Source organism: Pagrus pagrus (genome assembly GCF_965226575.1).
Source record: "Pagrus pagrus genome assembly, chromosome: 1".
Taxonomy (NCBI): domain Eukaryota; kingdom Metazoa; phylum Chordata; class Actinopteri; order Spariformes; family Sparidae; genus Pagrus; species Pagrus pagrus.
Window position 1 is genome coordinate 21,282,964 of NC_140185.1, and position 21,082 is coordinate 21,304,045.

Below are 21,082 nucleotides of genomic sequence, written 5' to 3' on the forward strand. Positions count from 1 at the left end.
CACAGTGTTGTCACAACATAATAAAAAAAAGATCAACATAAAGAAATGTCGAGTTGCAACATAGCCGTGGTTTGCAGAAATGCACAAGATGTAACTGTCAATTGCAGCCTGTCGCTTGAGTATGAAGATGCAGTTTTTTTTTCATTGTGCATTTAACAGTTGAAAAAAACTGTCTTCTGCTTATTGCTTTCTTTGACACCACTTGTCTCTGCTGATATAAATGCTGACCTTTAATAGTGAGACAAACTATTAGTCATCGTTCACAATCATATCATATATCTCTATTATAATCTCAAGTGTGTTACATTAAACCAACAAAATGTAGCTCAATAGTAACATATGACCATAATATGGTGGCAAACAGATGGTAAATGTTTAATATATGCAACAATGACAGAAAAACAGAGCCCAACAGATATTTCCCTAAAATAAAAAAAAAACTACTTTGGCATGACCACAGATCACAACCTGTTTTCTCTCTCACAACTGCCCATTCACATGATTTTAACCTGTGTGCATGATCGCCCGAGCCCCCCACACCCAGGGCAAAGTAATTGTGTTACCATGGAAACAGAGGAGAGGGCCTAAATTCTGAGCTGCTGGGAATCCATCCCATCTCTCGTTAGAGGCTGCTGCTTCTGCTGCTGCCACGTGGTACGAGATGAATGTTGGAGTCATAAATTAACCCAATCTTCTCTTTTTTTCATAATCCAACACGTCTCCTGAAGGAGCCAATAACTGTATTCTTAAGACTGACACAACGGGGTTACTCGTCACGGTGCAAAAACCACAGCCAAAAAAAAAACAAAAAAAAGGAAAATCTAAATTTAACAGCACAAAAAGCCAGCGCTCTTTTTTTTTTTTTTTTTTACTGAGTGTGAGGGATTACTGTTCCATTTAGCCCGACTGTACACTACAAGGTGTTGTAATTGCTTTTAAGTGTGATAAATTATTCACGGCCAAACATTTCAGCGCTAGAAATGGAGCTGGGACCAAAACAGGGATGGATGTAAAAGCAGAGCTAAAATTATACCAAAACACCAGAGCTACTGAAGGTCACAGAGGACACACTGGCAGTCACAGAGGCCTAAAAAGCCACTACTAAATGTCTAATAAGAGAACGTTCCTGTGATTAAATCGAAGCTGGCACATGAACCTTGAATAGTGAGCTGAAGCGAAGTATCCCACAGGAAAAAGCCACACAGGGCTACAGTGCTTGAGAGCGCTGTCAGGTCAGCTGATTTGATCAATAAAATTAATTCCACTGCCCCATTAAGTAAACATCGCAGGGCTCGTATGGTGCTTAATGTTATTTATGTGATATTGACAGCTACCTGCGTGGTGGTTCGCAAAAATGAGTATTAATATACTGTAAACAAACACGTAAACAAAGAGCATGACGGCGGGAACAATAGGTCATCTTCAACCAGTTGTAGCACATTAAATCAATACTACCGAGCAGGGGCGACGTGGGGATGAGCACGTGGCAATGCGCGAACCAATACTGCTACTTTTCTTCGATCCCTCTTCCAATCATTCACCTCTCTTTTCATTTGCCGTCCTTCCATCTCCCCTCGTTGTTCCCCTTCATTCTTCTCTCATCCTATCTCCTCGTGCCCTCTACTAAGTCCTCCATCTCTGCCCTCCTCCATCCCAATCTTCTTCTGTCCCCCCCCCCCTTTCAGAATTGCTGACCTGCAGACTCCCTAATGCGACCAATCAATATCACACAGAGGACAGCAGACCGCCGGACATACTAATATGAAGACACACTTCCTGCAATGTATGCAGCCAGGCATCCCTTCAGTCATGATCATCTCTCACACACATACACAGCACGCACGTACGCACACCATAAACCAAGAGTGATTGATTAATTTAATTTAATTTCATGTGAACTGTTCCATATGACCCTGGGTAAAATAGGACCTTCTCACTTACAGGCTGCTGCTGTGGATGTCATAGATCATTGCCTCATCTATCTATAGAACCAACATTGATCCTGCATGCCCTTCCTGCCTGACATTATGGATGCATAGCGCTGCGGGATGAGCTAACACGAGGGGCAGGGAGCATGTCATTAGGCAGAGGGCTACCTGTCTTTAAACAGCTAATGAATCACTGCGATCAAAATCAAAGCCATAGGGAGCGTGAAAGATCCAGTTTATGGATTTGCTGCTGGTTAATGGTGAGTGCAATTAACGAGAGGGAATCATCGGCTGTCCCCAACAGCAGGCGTGAACCCGCAGTCTGCAAAAGTAACATACTTTAAACAGACAAGTGGAAAGTACACAGGGGTGTAAACCATGGCCTTTACTTTAACTTGCTATTCCTATAGTTTTATATGACTTTGTAAATGCTTTCACATCTATCATCAGTAGATGTGCTGGTCTGGGGATAAAGTGGGCAAGGATACCAGAAAACACTCTTGAACAGTGATTACTGTCTGAATATAGAGCTATTTAACACATATTTTAATAAAAACACATCACTTACAGCAGCTTTAATCCCCCTAATATCTCTTATTAGAGAATGTGGTAGCTACAGAAAACCTCTATTTAGTATCATAATCATTACTTTTATTTTAATATTGTTCCACAGACACCAGGTATACATGCCTCCCCCAGTACATGACTCCTTTATTATTTAATAGATATTCTCTATGTAGATATGCAACCCCACCACACACACCCTGCCATCACATACATCAGTCTTATTGTCAGTTCTATCTTTTTTTCTTGCGTTGCTGGTGTTCTTTTGTTTCTGTCGCCAACACTGGAGCTGAGGTGATTAATAAATCAATACTGAAAACATACAAACACGTCACACACAACATGTCTGTCCTTTGATTTGTGTATCACTGACAATAATAAATGCAGCGGTGCCTCCCCTAGAGGCAGGTAAAGACCGAGCAGCGCTGTGGTCTCGGTCAGATGTTGCCTGCTGACTTCATGTGCAGCTTTCTCTTTATTGCGTCATATATCAACAGAAGTCGTATCCACGGCCTCACTGCGTGTGTGTCTTTGTGTTTTTATGTGCGAGTGTGCGAATGTACAGAACACTAATAAAATCCCAGAGCCAACTGTTTTAAAAGTCGGGCCTCACACGCGATCACAATCTCATGAGGTCACGTGACTTAAACAGCATCAAATATAGAAACGTCTTCATGCAGCATTCACGACGTCTGCTGAATTTCAAGGTTTACTTTAATTTGAAAGCCTTGTTATCCTCCAAATTTAACTCAACAGATTCAGCAGCTTTTGACTGATGTCTGGTGTTAATTTCCCACACTGATGATCCTTAGAAGCTTAGCGCTGCTGTGGATTTCATAATTTGTTGATTTAATAACTGTTGCCGCCATAACACCACATCCGGTTCCAGGCACCGAACAGGCACACACACACGTACGTAATCACAGAGGTTGCAGACGATTTTCAGTGGCCTGTTTCAGCTCAGGTATGATGAACGACTCGTATGTGGAATGCAATTTTGCCCTGTTGTGCCTTGAGAACAAGGGATGAAGAGAATGAGTTATACGGAGTCTGCGGAGCCTCCTGTCTATCCGGGGAAAATATATTCATCTAATCGGAACATCCTGCTCCCTGCTGTCAAACCATTCTCTCATCTCTCATACGACCCATCCATGTCATAACCTCCGCTCCTCCCTCACATTCATCACTCCGTTTTGTAATCTCTCTTCCCCACTCTCTCTGTCAGTCGCTGTTTGAGTGTTTGCCATCTCCGGTCTGCACCCATCAGCCCCGGCAGAGACCTGAGAGGTCCGCCTGACCGCAGAGTACATGATGAAGTATGTTCAGTGTCCACCGGCAACGTCTGCCGGACGACAACACTAAAGAGGTCTGGAGGTATCTTAGAAAAAGCTTTCGTGAGCAGAAATAATTAATTAAATGGAACTATTTGGTCCAAAGTTTGAACTCTACGGTTGGATTTCTCTCCTTTGTTTAATCAAGGTGGCTTCATCGATTGATTTAATTCAGATGAAGCAGGAGCATCACCACTAATTGAATTTCAGTGGACATTTACCGGCAGACATCTCAGTGCTTACACTACCAGTCAGATGGTATAGATTTTACTAAAGTCGATTCTTCTGGTGTAAAAAGGCTTTTTCTTCCTAATCCAACAATTAGCACTTGGTCACACTATAAAACACTGAAGTTTTAGGTAGTCTAGTGTGTGTTTTCATCTCTGTTGTTCTCATCTTTCTTTCATCTTGTCTCATTTTCTCCTCCTCCAAGGTCTCCAGATGTACACAATCCTATACTCAAGGACTCATGTTGGGAATAGCATGTAACTTGTGACATGTGTTGTACTGTTCATGCAGACGCTGCAGACTTCTGTTTAGACAGGGGCTTTCTGTTTTACATGCACACATCGATGCACATGTAGGTTTGCTGGCATGTGCTCATGCAAAAAAGGGTTACTTCTGGGTGTGTGTTTTTTGCGCTGACGTTGTAAATACACAGATGAACAGTGTGTATGTGTGAGAGGACACGTGTAGGGTACTGCTGGCGCTTTGGTACACAGACATCTGTAGATATATAAAAGTCTGTGTGCAAAAAAAGGACCACATTTACATAAAGATGCTAAAAATCCCTCTCAGTTTGTTTTGGAAGTGACAGGTAACTTCAGTTTACTCTGTACTGTACTAATATGGGAAGTCTGCCAAATTAGCATCCCAGATGCGTGATCTGCTTATATGACCTGACTGAGCCGGGCCAGGCAATTCTGGCACTGAGTCAGACTCAGACATTTCAGGTTTGTGATCGCAGCAACGCCTGAAGAGTAAAAGAACAAACTAGGCTCACTAGGAAACGACATCAGCTGCCTGTTGAATTGCATTATAGGACCTTGTGTACGTTTCTGAGAGGCGACTTCGAGGGTTTTGTTAATAATCAAGGCCGAAGTTTTTTTTGTGTTAGTTTTAGAACTTAATTAGCAACTATAATAACACACTTTTTAAACACAATAAAGTAGCATATTATTGTGATACCACTGCACTGGAAAGCTCAAATATAGATGTGGCTTAGTGAATAAAGAGTGATACAGGTTCTGCTGGCTACACAAGAGTAAGCGGTCAAGTGTGGTTTTATATGATGGGTAGTAACCGCATATCACACTTGATTGGATAATGTACTGTAGGTATCTTTCCCTGAGTTCAATTTGAATCACTACTACCCAAAAATATGTTTTATGGGACGAGAAAAGTGGGGTTTTGATATCAAAACACTCTATACGTTTGAAAGATATCGCTACTTGAGCTTAACCAAACCTTAAGATCAGAAAACGGACATCTTAATTATCTTGTGACAAAAACTAAAAGTCTTTAGAAGGCACTGACCATTGGTCCTTTCAGAAATGGATGACAAGACAGCCACAGAAGATAAGCCAAAACATCTCGAACGCACCCTGGGAGCCAGCTGCAATACAGGTAATATTCCCCTCCCCCTCCATCTTAGCAGGGACACGGGCCACCCTAAAAACTCAACATAACATTAGACAAAATATTTAACGAAAGACAGTTTCTGACATTTTGGGTAGTTCTTACTTGGGGTGTGTATGGGCGAGATACCACGGCCTTGATACCTGATCACTAATGCAAAGACTACAAATGACGTGACTGACGTCATCAGTGCAAGATGGCAGCAAGAGTATATTTGGCCTGATTTTTGTACACTGAAAGAGAAGTGGAGACTCGTTGTCTGTCCTTGTATATGTGATTTGTACTGATTAATACCAAGCCCCCAGGACGAGCACCAGGTATTGACGTCACCTGATGTACTGGGGCACAGAAACTCTTTTTTCCATAAGCTCACATTGTCAAAGAAGCGGCTGTAAAAGGGTGGATCATTTTATTACTCATTTCATTATCTGAATTTGATTTGGAAAGTTTGCATGATTAAAACACGTCATCCCTATTCAAGCTAGCCAGGGGCTGAACTGGAAGCTTGCTGGTCTCTACGTGTGCTCTATGGGCCCCACAGTGCAGAAGATCGAGGTTATTTCATACCAGTCAAGTCAAACATTTTGCTGTATCCATGATTAGTACTCTTTTCACTTATCATTTAGGTATGAGACTGTGAATAAACATTTTTTTAAATTGTCTTATTTGGAAAGACTTAAGACCGCAGCGGGAATCCAACCAGTCCAGCCATCAGACGCAGAGCTGTGCCTCGTCTCATTGGATCTCACCAAAACAGCGCGTACTTTCAGCTCAAGGACTCCGAATATCAGGTCACACTTCACACTTAACATCAATAGGAACACACACACACACACACACACATACACACATACACACACACACACACACACACACACACACACTCATCTACCCAGTGACATTGTTGTGAGGAATCAATCCTTTGCTCCAGTACACATTGGCAGCTACTTTGAATAAGGAGACAAATAGAGGAGCCATCGGTCTGTATTGAATAAATAATAGCTAAAATCCCAGGTGCGTTCACCCAGTTTAACCACAGACTTCTCCACAGCTTTCACTCTGTTGTTTTTTTTTTCACCACACGAAAATAGCTGCAAGTGAAAGAAAGAAAACACTGCATTATGAAGTAGATCATTGCTTTCATCTATTATTCATGCTTCAGACTTTCACTCATGGACATCTTGTGATGGTCCACAGCAGAGAAACAGAATAGAAGCTAATGTATTTGCGTAACATGCTCTGTGCATCCGATACGGTCGCATGGAGTGAGAGCTCAGTGAGATGAAATGGATACTCAGGCCTTTTTTTAGTCTGCAACTTCAATATTCTTGATGGAAAAGAGGAGGCGTAATTGAGAATCAATGCTTGAGAGTAACATGTGAACTTGGAGCTCCGCCGAGTACTGTACAGGATAAAACATGTACATAGTGATTCTCTGACAGCACTGCATGTACTGCAATATTAGGTGCTAGAGAAAGAAGGGATGAAAAGACTGTACAGGAAGGGAAATTTACTTCAGAGGGAATTCACAGGTTCTCTTGAGGCTGCGTTTGAAGACTATCCATGCTGATGGATGGTCTTTAAAGATAAAACTGTGAAGCATCACTACTCTGACTCCGACTCCTTCTCCAACTCGGGCTTGTCTACAGTCAAGCCTGAAATACTTCTGCAGTGTTCACATCAGTGTGTGACAGATTAGGGAGGCATGATCCGGAGGATGTAGCAAATACAGAGGCGATGGGATACATTTCCATAATTATTCCTTCTTTTTTTATGTGGCTAAAAAATTGTATACATATTGCAACTTCAATTTAAAAGAGTGTAGTTCTGAATACTTCAACAATGGCCATTCAATTTAAAACTTACATACTGAACAGTGTCCTTAAATTTTTCATCCATTTTTTTTTTTTTACCCCAGTAACATGGTTGCTACAGTTGGAGACCACAACGCCCACTCAAGCCAAAGTGCACCATGACTGCTACAAGTTTTTGTTTTTTTGAGATGACATAACAGCAAAGTCACATCCAACTTTCATTCACCATCTGCCTCTACAGCTCCACTACAAGCCACCTCTGCTCTTACTTACCACACGCCCGCAAAGGTAACAAAAAAAACCCTGTGATTTGGGTCAGACGGATCACTGCCAAGTATTATGCAGCGGAGCGCTCAAGGTTGTTTTAGAAATCCATGGGATATTTTGGCTTCTGTGTCAAAATTAGAAACTGACAGGAAACTTCATGCCAGCAGTCAATCAAACTGACGTCTATGTGAGTGTGTGTGTGTGTGTTGAGGATGCGGTGCTGTGTCATCTCTAAGCTCGTCCCTGACTGTCAACCCCACCCTGCGACTTCCTGTGTCCACCTCCAACCCTCCTTCGCATCAATAATGGATTCACTTGTGTGAACTGTGAATGCTTCCTCTCTTTAAACGTAATCATAACGAGTCCCACTCCTGCTCTGACGACAGTCCGGCTGCTGCGGAGGGGAAGAATAATGACTCCTTACACAGGCAGGCGCACCAGGCTGCTCCCAATTAAGGCCGGCTAAAACACTGAACACCCAATGAGCATGTACACACACTTAAACACACACACATACACACCAAAGACTCTCAACATGGAGAGGAAGGACCGGGGCAGATGAGGAAACATCACACGGTGAACATTTATTGAAGGAGACATCTACAGAGGGTCAAGACATAAAGAAAGTAGTCGAGAGGAGAGAGATATTCAGTAGTGTTGCTGAGCAGGGAGAGAGATTTATCTGTATCTGTGTGTCCACTGTGGTCTCATGCCACAAAAAAAACAGCCTTACCAAGCATGCATTAGCAGCAGGTTGGCATGCTTTTACATCATAAACCGTTGGTCGCTTTCCCAAAAGCCACATCACTCACAAACACACACACACACACACACACGCAGGTACACACACACACAAGCACACACACAGACGAGAACGCTTGAGTTGTCCGTTAGCGAGAGTGGGCCAAACGCAGTTCCCAGCTCAATGGACAATCCCAGAGTTAGTAAGGGTTTTTAGGTCCAAGCAGCTTACCCAATCATTTATCAGATTAATACTTTTCATGAGAATAAACCAGTCACAGAGAGACATATGGAACGTGTTAAACTGTGCTCATCTGAAAATCAAAGAAATATTGCATAACCAAAGGTCATCCCGTGTGTCTGTTTGTGTGTGTGTTCATGTGTACTTGTGCATGTGTGTGTGTGTGTGCATTAGTGCCCCAGCTTGTGTAAAATGTTAAATCTGAATGAAACCATTAGGAGAAAAAAAATGCATTTAGACTTTTTGGGACATTTATTCTCCCTTGGACTCACAGTAACTGTAATTAAGTAAATGTAATCACAGCTTACATTTAATGCAGGGTTATAAAATGCTGCAGAAAACAATGCTGCCTACAGAGAGGGATTTCTAGCACTGTGCTCAATCTCATCGTTATTGTTCAAATGAGTGGGTTTAATAATCAAAATAGTTTTCCTTCAACACCGCTCTGTTTCCGTCATGAGACAGCACACAAAACTAGTAAGGAAACATAAAGTTTTTGATCATCAGATGATCATTTTTGTCAGCTTTAAAGCACAAATACCAAACATTTGCTAATTTCTTCCAGCTTCTCAAATTTGGAGGATTTGATGGAGGATACATTCAGACTATAAAACAAGACTTTTTTTTTTTTTTACTATTTTCTGACATTTTATTGACAAAACAATTGATCGTTTAGTCAAAAAAAAAAAAAAAAAATCATGTCATGTTGGTGTGATCAAGACTTACATTGGAGTCGAGCAGATCGATGCTGTCCAGGCTCTTGCTGCGGTGAATGCGGCCTTTGATGCGACGTAGAGAGGGTTTACCCTGGCTCATGGGCAACGAGAGGGTGGAGGTGGCAGGCATTGCCATAGCACCAGCGCCACCTGTAGCACCTGAAGGCTCATCTGAACACCCGGGAGCACCTGAGGGGGATGTTTCTCCATCTTGTGGGGTCACCCTGCAGCAGCAAAGACAGAGAAACAAAGATGATATTAGAAATGATGCAGGCACAAAACGTTTGGTCGTCACAGCAGAATAATACATTCTCAGTGACATCAACATTCAACATCTTAGATTTCTTCTTTTTCTTTTATTTTATGCCACAGCCATTCTTTCCTTGTGCTAAGTCACACACTTGTGCTCTTGTAAAAACCTGTTTACTCATTCCCAGGGTCAAGAAACCAGGTTTCTACGCAGAAATGTTGTTGTGTTTAGGTTTCTCTTAATCCTTTACCCAACCACTTACGGAAATTATGTGCAAAAAGTTGACAAAAATCAGGGTATTGAAAGCCGGCTAATGTTTATATGAACAAAGCGTCTGTTTTGATTCAGTCTCTGCCAATCATCAGCTTTGTTTACAGCACCAGCAGGAAACTACCAGCCCAGCTCCAAATGGCAGACGGACAAAGCAAATGACTAGCTTAGCTAAAGAGCCAGATATTTCCCTCAGGAGTTTGTGGAGAGCAGAACTGAGTTGAAAGGCAACTGTGTCTGTTGGACGTGTTAGTAGGTAACTGTTTACAAACACATTTGTCATAACAATTTAATAAGCACAGGACTGTATAAAAGAGGTGGACGTAGCATCCTGGTCTGAAAAGTAAAGCCAATCCGTCAGAGTCTTAAACCTACATGCTTTCTAATGGCCAGCAGGAGGCGACTGTACTGGTTGTGAAAAGTCTGGTCGTAGTCTGAGAAAATGATCCTGCTTCTCACTTGATTAATTACCTCAGTAAACAGTTTCCTAATGAGTTACAGTAGGTCTTCTTTAATACATGATGGCTTGGTCCACTGTCAATAAGGCGATATTATGTCAAGTTTACAGCTTGTTGTTTGCCCCGATAGGTGGTCAAAAACCCAGTTACTGCAGATATAAGTGCATGTATATGTCACCTGAGAGCACCATTAATTTTAAGCTTTAAGCCGAGTAATTGAATGTTTTCAGTCGAGACAGTTCAGACTGAAAAGTTTCACAGAAATGACTGTAACTGATTGTGCAGACCAATCTGAAACTTATAGGTATGTCTCAAACTCTTCAATGTTTCTGATGTTATATAGCTCATGGGCTCAACAACTTGATGTAACCACATCCATTAAATACCACACAATTCCCAATGACCACGTTTTCTCCGAAGAGCAATCCACACTGCGCACACTGCTAGCAGGCACTCCTGCATAACTGAGGGAAAAACATAAAGATGCCTACGGGATCCAAGTGACATAACTTTCCTCTTGCTGTCTTTACTTTTTAAAGGACATCCTCTCCTGTTGGCTGTGGTGGCATCCAAGTAAGTGTGAATAATTGGGCTGAATGTCAGCGGGTAGCCTGCAGATGGAGGCAAGGTATGGAGCATCCACTCGTCTTCTATTATTAAGTCACAATGAAGCTGCTTTGCTTCTTACATGCATGGCTGCAAAGGGAGGGGATTTCCAAGGTAGTTTACCCCAATGCTTTAAAAAGCCATTAAAATACAAAACACTTGGATGAAATGGACCAAAGTTATTTCAAAGTTCCCCTGAAAAGTGAAATGTTTTGAGATGGAAGTGTATAACCCTACAAATGAAGACTTCTAGGTCATATGTATGTTGGCCGTATGCAAATTCATCTTCTGCAACAAACCCAAGACTCAATTAGTCGATAATTCAATTGGTCGATCGACAGAAAATTCATTGTAAACTTACTTTACAAGTACTTTTTGTACTTGAGATGCATCATAATGACAAGTTATCAGCCAGCTCAAAAGCTTGTACACAAGTATTAAACAGTGTTGAGAGCTGACGACACATGACAGTCTTCAGGAAGAAATATAAACCTACTGACAGCCTGTCGGTCTCTCTAGATGGAGAAGGCTGGAGCACATTCACAGCTTTGATTGAGTGAAATGAAAAGCTGGAAAACTCAGGATGTGGCAGCTGCTGTTTGCTCTTGACGTGCTGTATGTTAAAAGGCCTAACTGCTTCTAATGTTGCTTCATGTAGTCAATTACCTAATGCCTAATGCTAACGCTGCTAAGTGCAGTGCTTCACAACAACTTCTACAATACAAAATTGCTGACTAACCGTAGCTGATCACTTGTTCCAGTAATGTCAAAGCATTTATGATAAGCACTTTCCACCTGCCTGAAGAAACTTTAGATGCAGAAATACTGTTAGGTTGTTTAAATACTAATCAAACAAAGATATTTTTTTATGTTACACGTTAACGAGATTATAACCAATCAGAGCAGCTACATGTGGACAACTGGACCAGTAACTCCACTCTGTCAGTCCCGGTCCCATATTAGACAAACGGTTGTGATTGGCCCGACGTGGACCAGATCAAACGGAGATCTGTCTGAATGGGAGAGGGGGGCCAGATGCATCTGCCAGAACAAATGAGCTCGGCAGATTCGTTTGGTTCCCAGGATACAAGAGACGAACGCTGCCATATATACAGATCCATGCTGCCGTTTAATGTTCAGCATTTCCTTTTAGCATGTCTGTAAACATACACACTCATATGGATACACCTCTTATCAACAGTAAGAGACGCTTTGTTACAGCCCATGAGTGCTTCACAGTGTCTGATATAAAATCGGTACCTCTCAGCACGTCCTCTGCTGTGACCTGTGCACAACGTCCACACAAGTGAGTATTTACCAACAGCCTGAGCACAAACACAGAGTCTGTCACTGTAATCCCAGCGTACTTTTACAAGAGGATTCCATTCACACATCCAGCAGCAGCTTATGCAGGTCTTTGGGTTTTAACAACACCGTTTCTAAGACTGAGGAGTGCTGACATGAACTGTATCTGTGCGACTTAAGGAGAGCAGTTTACAATGCTAATCCTACACCAATAGAAATATAGACAATTTGACTCATGGATGTTATACATACATGCTTCCTTTACACTGTATTTTTCTTCTTATGAAAGTAACAAGACAGCAGTATGAATATGACATACAGTAATTTGAAGTATACCTTGTACGACTTGACTATGACTCGCACAATGTGTGTTATTTCGTTAAGGTCAAAACGAGGGATGAGTCATGAGTCATTTGAATATTCATTCAGTTGTTAAATAAGAAAAGTCTGAATAGTTCATGCGACTATGTTTTTGTCTGAAAAAGGATATTTTCCATCATTTTCCCCCTCGATTTTACTGTGCTACCTCTAGATAATCGTTGAATCGTTCCCGATGACTATCGAATAGCATTTTACCTTGAAATGCCCATCCCTGATCGAGAGTAAGTGATACAAAACTAAAAAAAAGCCAAGTTCATAGAAGGTTTATGCGTAATTTAAAGAAAATTTATATATAAAAAACACTTTTCATTTCCTGTCCTTTGTCCACGTTCTACTAGATGCAATAAAGACTTTGTGCCATGTGTGAAAACAGAAGGACGGAGACACTGAGTCTCGTCCATGACCAGTACAAACATCAGGGTTCAAATATAAAAAGTTCTCTGACCACCAGAAGGAGCGTAAGTATGAATGCTCACTTGCTGCTGGCTTATGAATGATTTATCATCAGTGATGCTGCAAGATTTTAGAAAGATATATTGAGCCATGCAAGCCAGTGGATTAGACACAGTCTGGCTGCAAACAGAAGTTAGTTTCACTTTTCAGTGCCTCTGGAGAAATATGGAGAAACTCAAAAACAGGCTGGAGTGCGCTCACACAACGCGTACCCAAAGTGACCCCTTCGGTGCGAACAACAGACACTGCCGGCATCTTAAAGCACAAAAATAAAGCAATAACAAGACACATCAGACTGCAGTGAGAGGTGATGTTTATGAATATTACATGAGACTTCAGCCCAAAATAGAGATTCTCCCTCCTGCCCTGGATTTAAGAGGTCATTGGCAAAGCTTTACAGATTACCTCATCCCAGAATCCCAGCATGTGTAAATGTTATAGTCTAGTTGTAGAAAAAAACATCAGTTGATTCATTGATTATTGTGTCAACAGAAAAGGATGGTTAGATATAAAAACATGATTATATTACAGCAGATAAAATTAGTTATTGATCAAAAATGTATAATTAAAGAGAAAGGTGTTTGTTGCAGCTCTGAAGCCTAAAATCATACTGAAGAACATCATTAAAAGACCTTGAAAACAGCAGGGAGCAGTTAGATGGGGCTGTTTTGGACGTTTCAATCGTATTATTTTCATCAGCAGTTTGTCCAGTTATGAGAGGAGCTTAAAATGTTTAATTTAAATTAATATAAATTTAAAAGAACTTAAATGCTGGGTTACTAAATGGACCTTGTGGTGATCTGTTGTCTCAGCTGCTGCTTCCAAGGTAACCAACCGATGAACAACCCCAAGCGCAGAGAACTGAGCTGAGCGAACCCCCTCTGCTGATGAAAATAATGTTATATGACTGAAAGCTCCAGAACAGCCACCTAATGGACCTTGTCATGAAACTGTTTTCTCATCATTAGACGTGGTTTTAGACAGCTAGCTGTTGCCATGGCTACCTCTGTCCGTTGTCTATGTACACATGACAACAGTAGCGAGGAGAGAGGGCGGCTGCGGCCCCCTGAACAGTTTCTGACTTCTCCAGTGTTTTCATAGGAGGATAGGATAGTAAGACACTGTTTAGTTTTGTGTACAACTGCTCAGTGAGCGACATTGTCTCGCTCAATATACGTCACCAACACCAATATGGCCGTCACCTCGCTACAGAAAAAGTATGAACAAGGCCGAAATCACAACAAGTTTATATTAAACCATAGCCAGCTAAGATTTATGAAAAAAACAGCGCTACAAGGTTTCAGATATGGTTTTGTTGTGCGTTAAACGAAATGTCACTGATGCGACTGTCGAGTGTGCATCTCTACAATTAAATTCTTTCATTCTTATACTTGATTAGTTTTATGACAACCTGCAAATTTTCCTAGTTGAAAAAGCGTCTTTTAAATTGAGAAACACCATATTTGTTATTCACGGCAAAATTCTAATGGGATCAAAAAGTGATTGTCACTCGCCATTGACTTCTGTATGTATACACATGGTCCCATGGTGGCCTGCCAGAAAGTGGGGGCCTTTTCTATTGCTAATCATTTCCTCTATCCATGTATGTAATGTGATGATACTACATGGATAGCAAGAGGACTACCAGCCTGTTGTGTAAACACCTTAACAGAGCTGTTAAGATGCATATTATCAGTATTATGCAGTCACAGTTTATGCACACTGTGCCATAACATAGTAATAAGGTGACATAGCATTGTGATTTTAGGTTTTTAAAAATATTATATCTTCTTATCAACACCTACAATAACTATAACAATACTATGAAATGATCTAAGCAGCCATTGCAAGTCAATCCTTTACATCATATAGTTCAGATTAACTTCACTGCAAAGCCTCATATTACAGTGTTTTCCACCTAAGAGGACATTGAGACGGGATTATTTTGTCAAAATACTGTTTTCAAGGTCCAGAATTAACATTCATGCTCATTTTTTTTTTCTAAGCTTGCAGACACCAGTTTAACTGCCTTCTTGATGGAGTTATGGGGGGTAATGGGGCTACCAGGGTACACCACCCTGTTACCTCAGAGGTATCATGTAGTGACAGATCTTCAGATGGAGAACACAATTGCTTCCTCTTAGTGAGGACCACAGGGACCACAGCAGGCGTGTTTCATCCCCATCGTGACACTTCTACCAAAGCAGCGAGCAAGCTCTCTCTCGCACACACACACGATCCCACCACAGATTTCCTGTCCTCCTCTACCCAGGTGGGTCTCACTAGAGAAAAATGCCTGACTATGAAATCCTCTTAAACTGCTTTATATCATGTGGGACTGTGCTCTGACCAAAATGTTACCAGAGTTCTGATGAGATGCCTTTTGATCCTGGGATTTGCCTTTGTTCTACCTTTCAGTTCATCGGGCGACAGTGGTGCATCCAAAATAGCTCCACTGACGCTTCCTCTTTCCATTTATATCCTCAGACCTCTTCAAAGAAGCTTTTACCTAGCCAGTATGTTAGTCATTTGCTTTACTTTCCATATAAACTCACTCACTGAGTCCACCATGGCACAGGTGGTAAAAAATAAAAGTTAGAGTGAAAGACAAAGAAGCGGAAACTAAAGGAGACAGGTGAACAAGGCATGGAGACGCATGGGGCAGAGAGGCTGAAAGAAAAGGGGGCCGAAAGACAAAAGGAGAAAGACCATAATGCAAAGGGACAAAGGACAGAGGGACATTGTCAGCGCATGGCTCAGAGGTCGTCCTGACTGCTTCGTAATGCCTGACTGTTCAGCTGGAAGTGATGGCAGCCGATGACCATGCATCATTCTGCTCACGGGCCCCCCCTGTTCCTACTTCAGGGGACAAGTGGTGACAAGAGGTGCATGACACATCCTACTTGATCTAGACAACCTCAATGACACACCCTAAGAGAAGAATAATCCGAATAAGTAATACGTTGGCTGACTAAACAACATCCTTGCAAACGTCCGAGGAGAAGGAAAAGAAAACAAGTAAACATATCAAAGCTTTTTATTTACTAGTTGAACTCTGTAAGCCCTTTGGAAGCCACCTGGGCAGACGAGGATACGACTGGAAATCTGTGGCGAGATCAAGACTCTGATTAGGCCAGACGGGCCTGACAGATGGACAGACCAGATTAGGCATATAGACATGTATCAAACAAGGCGGGACAACGCTCGTGTCCGAGTGCTGTCTGACCCCTGTGGAGAGGAGGGCGACAGGCAGGCCAACGGCTGGTTTCAAAAAGCAAGGCTGCTCCCGTGTGTAATACATACATCAATACAAACTTACGAGCTGGTTAAAACACAATGAATGCACAGAGAACTGCTGTGAACACATGACTTGTGATATACATTTATATAAGCCTATAATGACAAACACAGGGAGAGTGTCAGTGCTAATTAACTTAATTAGCTGTTCGTGTGGCTCCATCTATTTCAAGTAAATACACACCTAAGCTGTACTGAAGAGATCCAACAAATAGTTAACAGTGAAACTTGACTGGCAGGGTCAAAGACTACTCACTGGGATTCGCAGCTTCATGTTAACTGGGTAAGACGCAGCTTGTTCTAAATATTCGCTGGTCAGAAATGGGAGATTTCAGAATTAAGAAGCTTCCACGTTTAACACAAAAATTTGTGGCCATTTCCAATATACATTTCAGATTTTATAAGATGCACTTGAATGCATCATGAAGTCCCTGTACATATGTGTGTGAAACTCCCACACAGACAGACAGTACAGGACCAAAACAGCACATCTGTATGACACCAAAATACGGCAGAGAATCAGGATAGTTTACCCACCAGTGTGGTGGATATTTTATTCTGACTTGACGAGTGTTAATTTGCATCTATGGGACAAGGAATATATTAAAACATTGATCTCTGGATTATATGAATCAATATTGGATTACTCAAACGAAGATCAATTTGAATTGGAAAATTGATTTTATAAACCGAGGCTTCACGGAGCTACTACAGGCAAGCTTGTACTTTGGTAATCTTGCATTTATCGTCATGTTATTATTTCCTGGTAATGTAGTTGCAAGCAGGGACCTTTAAAAACCTAGTCGATAAAAAGTCTTGCTGCTACATCAGAGTGCTCGTAGACATGGCCACAACTTTTCCAATCCAAGAAACTTCCCATCCTTGTAATCCTTTTGGTAACTAGCTCTCAAATCTTACATGAAAAAAGGCAGTATATAGTACATCAAGAATAGCAATGTGTAGTCATAAATAATTTGATCGTTAAGTCAGTTTGATTGGATCAGAGGACATAATACGGGATCGCTCGGGGTGCTTCAGTGGGCGAAGACACACATCGACCGATTTCACTTGCAGTACCAGTCACTTTTTATCTTCCAGACAGTGCACTACAGTATAATGTTGTTACATCATATTAAGACAACTGAAATGCCTCATGATGTAACAGTAGAAAACTTTCATGCTGACAGAGAAATCTGCCAAACGGGGGCAAGAAAAGAAAGGAATAAATTGGGATCTTTGTCAGACAAAAGTGGATCCCCTCTGCTGTGTCCTGCTCTATTTGTGGGATGGCAGTGATGGATTCCATCTTGTCAGCCCCCAGTGAGCCATCGTGACAGTCGGGAGTCACCAGAGGCCCAAAACGTGTGACTCACAGACTCTAAAAGTCATTGCTGCTCCGCGTCTGACTCTGACCGGAGACTATGAGTCTCTGATAGGCCTCTGTTACCATCACTGCCGCCAACAGGCTCTTTAGGCAGCCATTACCAGACCCAGGGTTACACCATTACATGAATCCAGACCTAAGCTGCCGTCAGATCAGGGAGGATGCAGCTGGAGAGTCAAACTGTAATATCAGCGGTACAGTTTCACTACTAAGAAAGTGAAAGGGGGGAGACTAATAGAAGACAACATCGTGAACAGAGCAGCGGCACGTTTGCAACAAGCTGTAACAAGAAGCTACAGATAGTTTGGTGTACACCTTATCAACTATTACATTAATATAGATTCAAATCTTTCAATACCGGTGTCCAATTTAATACCTGGGTTTTGGCAACAAATTATGCCACATTTTTATTCACGCACCAAGGAATATTAAGTCCTTGTACGTGAAAATATACTTGGCAATAAACTTGTTTCTGATCAGATAAATGTGTCAAGAGTAATTTTGATCATGATATATGAAGAATAAGAAAACAAGACTAAGAATCTTATCAAGTATTCACTGCCAACTTTCAATGCTTGACAGGTTGCATTGCATGATTTTACAACACATTTGGGTCATTAATCATCAAGTATTGATGCTTGAAAGAGTACTTATAGTCTAAGTCTTGGCACATGCAGAAGACTTTTTAAAAAAAGGTTAAAGGTTCATTTATTTTTCAGCACCAGGGTTGCAAAACGAAACTGAGTTTAGGTCCCTTAATGCTACTTAAGAGGAACAAAACAAGCAATTTTATAGAGTGGAGTGCAGATGATGAATTGAGCAGTTTCACAGCCTGAAGAAAGAAGCTGCTCCGTAGAAAGATACATCGAAATGTACAATCTGCATGCAAAAAGCTTTGGCCGTGTGTGTTTGGCAACCTCTCTGTTGTTGTTTTCTGTCTGCTTAACCATGCTAGCCTAGTCCCTGTACAGTGAAAACAAATGAGAATCCAAATACCCTCATCATTATCTTGATCCTCTCTGTGGGAGCACTTGGGTTTCTCAGTAAATTATAGCAACACTGAACACAGAGTGCTGGAGAGGGACCATGTTGATGTATAATTAATGTTGGATATGACTCTAAAAAATCATCAACTCTTCTGGTGCAACTTAATGCTCCAGAGTGCTTCTATTGACAATCTGTGCAACATTTTGTTTTTAGGTATGAGCAGCACTCACACGGTTGTTCCTATACCGACATCAGTATCAGAAATGCCTCTGGTACAGCCTAAAATGCTGAAATCCATATCGGCAAGTGCAAAAGTCGATGAACCAATCTGATAACATGGAAGTTATTCATTAGAGACAGGACCCGGCTTCACTTCGGTAAATGGTATTGTTAAATCTCTAAAAACTGACATTGGGCTTCTGCTTTCTGCTTCATCGTATCATTATGAAATAAAGGTTTATTGCACAGTTTAATGGATATAGAATAATGAAACCATTGACGTTTACACTGGTTCCATACAAACCTCCCTATCAATATACAATTTTATCTGCCACCAGGCACGCAGTCACCCGGGAAAAGGAAGGTTAACTGGCGATCCATCTCTATTATAGACTGAACGATTGAATAAGCCCATGTTTTTTCTTTAAATGTGTCTTAAATGTGTTTTACATGTGAATCCTGTGTATTGTTGAGCCTTGTCAAAGGAGAATTGCAGTCACTGTTTGGACAAACAATCAAGTTTATCTTCTCAATCATATTTTGTCCTGTGTGGTTGATATTTGTGACTCTGAGGAAAACGGAAACAAACCTGTTGTCTTTGCAACAGCAGTGCCAACAATGACGTCACTTGGAAAAATGTTTCTGTTGCCACGTTAACTAAACAATGTCATTCCTCTATATATCTGCCAAGTGTCAAACACAAAGCTCACACTGACCCAAAAACAAAAACATATCACATAACTATTGACATACAGTATGTTTTAGCTACTAGCTTCTATGCTATATTAATAGTATGTCAGAATAATGAGGCTGTTAACACTTGATATGTTACAAAACACACAGTACCAAATAACACATTAAGGAAAGACAAAAGCAAGATATATACAATGGACAATATTTTTTTACCCACTATTCTGCCTGTGGATGTTAGCATTATGTGGAACTCGCTCATTACAATCATTGGCTGGCAACTCAACGCACCACCCAAGAAAAATAAGACGTCAAAATCCTAAAAGACGCAGTGAACTCCTGATGGATGGATGACAGTAATGCTACACTGTCAACAGGAGGAGAGCTAGTTAGCTGTTAGCTGTTAGCAGATGGTGGGCAGCAGAGTCCCGCAATGTGTTTGGCGAGGGGACCTAACAGCTCTGAAGCTAGTAGCTCACAGCTAACGAAGCTAATAAAGCTAATGAGTTTACAGTATATAAATGCTCTAAATTACTTCAGCTGAGTACTGTGTGGGGTAAAAGTACTTTGAATGGGAATACTTTTAACTTACAAGTTAAGATGATAACAAAGTCAAGAAGCAACATTTTGATTTTGGGACCTTTTACTTCAGAGCAGTTAAAGTAACTTTGCAGGACAGTTCTGGTCTGGAAGTCCGGGGTATTAAAATTTCCAAAAAAACCTGTTTAGCATTACATTATAGATTATAGATTCAACAAGGCAAATAATATTATTATTGAATATTATCATAATTAATTATAACATATCATTTCAAATTAGACCCGAAAAGTTAGACCAAAACAAATCAGACACACTCAGACTGGCACAGACACCCACAGACACCCACACGCACCAACAAACACGTAAACACACACCCACAGGACGCTAGGAGAGCGGGTGGGGGTAAGGGGGGGAGCCACGAGTCAATAAACCCTGTGTAATCTGTTCCCTTTAGTGGCATAAACCATCTGAGAGGAGATTACAACCGTTCTGCCAAAGTAAGAACATGCGAGTTCCTAATGGACAGAAACACTGAACAGAAACAAACACACACACACACACACACACACACACACACACACACACACACACAAACACGTGTGTGCACCTTCGCATATACTCTATAAAGAACTGTGGAGAGTTAAGAGCAGTGTGCTCCAAGACTGCCACGAAGTCATGACTCGTGTTTTTAAGATCCGGCTGCATGACTTTAATACAGAAAGGCTCTTTTTGACTTTAGGGACAGCGAGACAGAGAGATACTGAGAGTGGAGGAGAAAAAAAGAGAGTATATTTCTGCATGTTTTTCAGAAAAGTACTGATTATCATGACAGGCCCACCGTGGACTTGGGCTCCTGCTGAGGTAACCGATGCGCGGCATTGTCAGTTTGTGTGAGATTACGCATCATGGCCTCCATGAGTGGAACTGGAAGAGTGGAGGGGGTCAGACAGGAGTTGTTGAATGTGTGTGGTCCTCTGAAGAGCTGGAAGGGAGGACGTGTGG

At 41.4% G+C, this 21,082-nt stretch overlaps 1 protein-coding gene across 10 annotated transcripts in view; it reads right to left on the reverse strand.

Annotated features, from left to right (window-relative positions):
- tjp1a (tight junction protein 1a) overlaps window positions 1–21,082 on the reverse strand; it is a 102,571-nt gene that overhangs the window by 74,144 nt on the left and 7,345 nt on the right. For all 10 annotated transcript variants that reach the window (XM_084361001.1, XM_084361002.1, XM_084361005.1 and 7 more), the window contains exon 2: window positions 9,251–9,464. In XM_084361001.1, coding sequence (XP_084217127.1) covers window positions 9,251–9,464 — 214 coding nt within the window. The remainder of the gene's footprint in view (window positions 1–9,250; window positions 9,465–21,082) is intronic.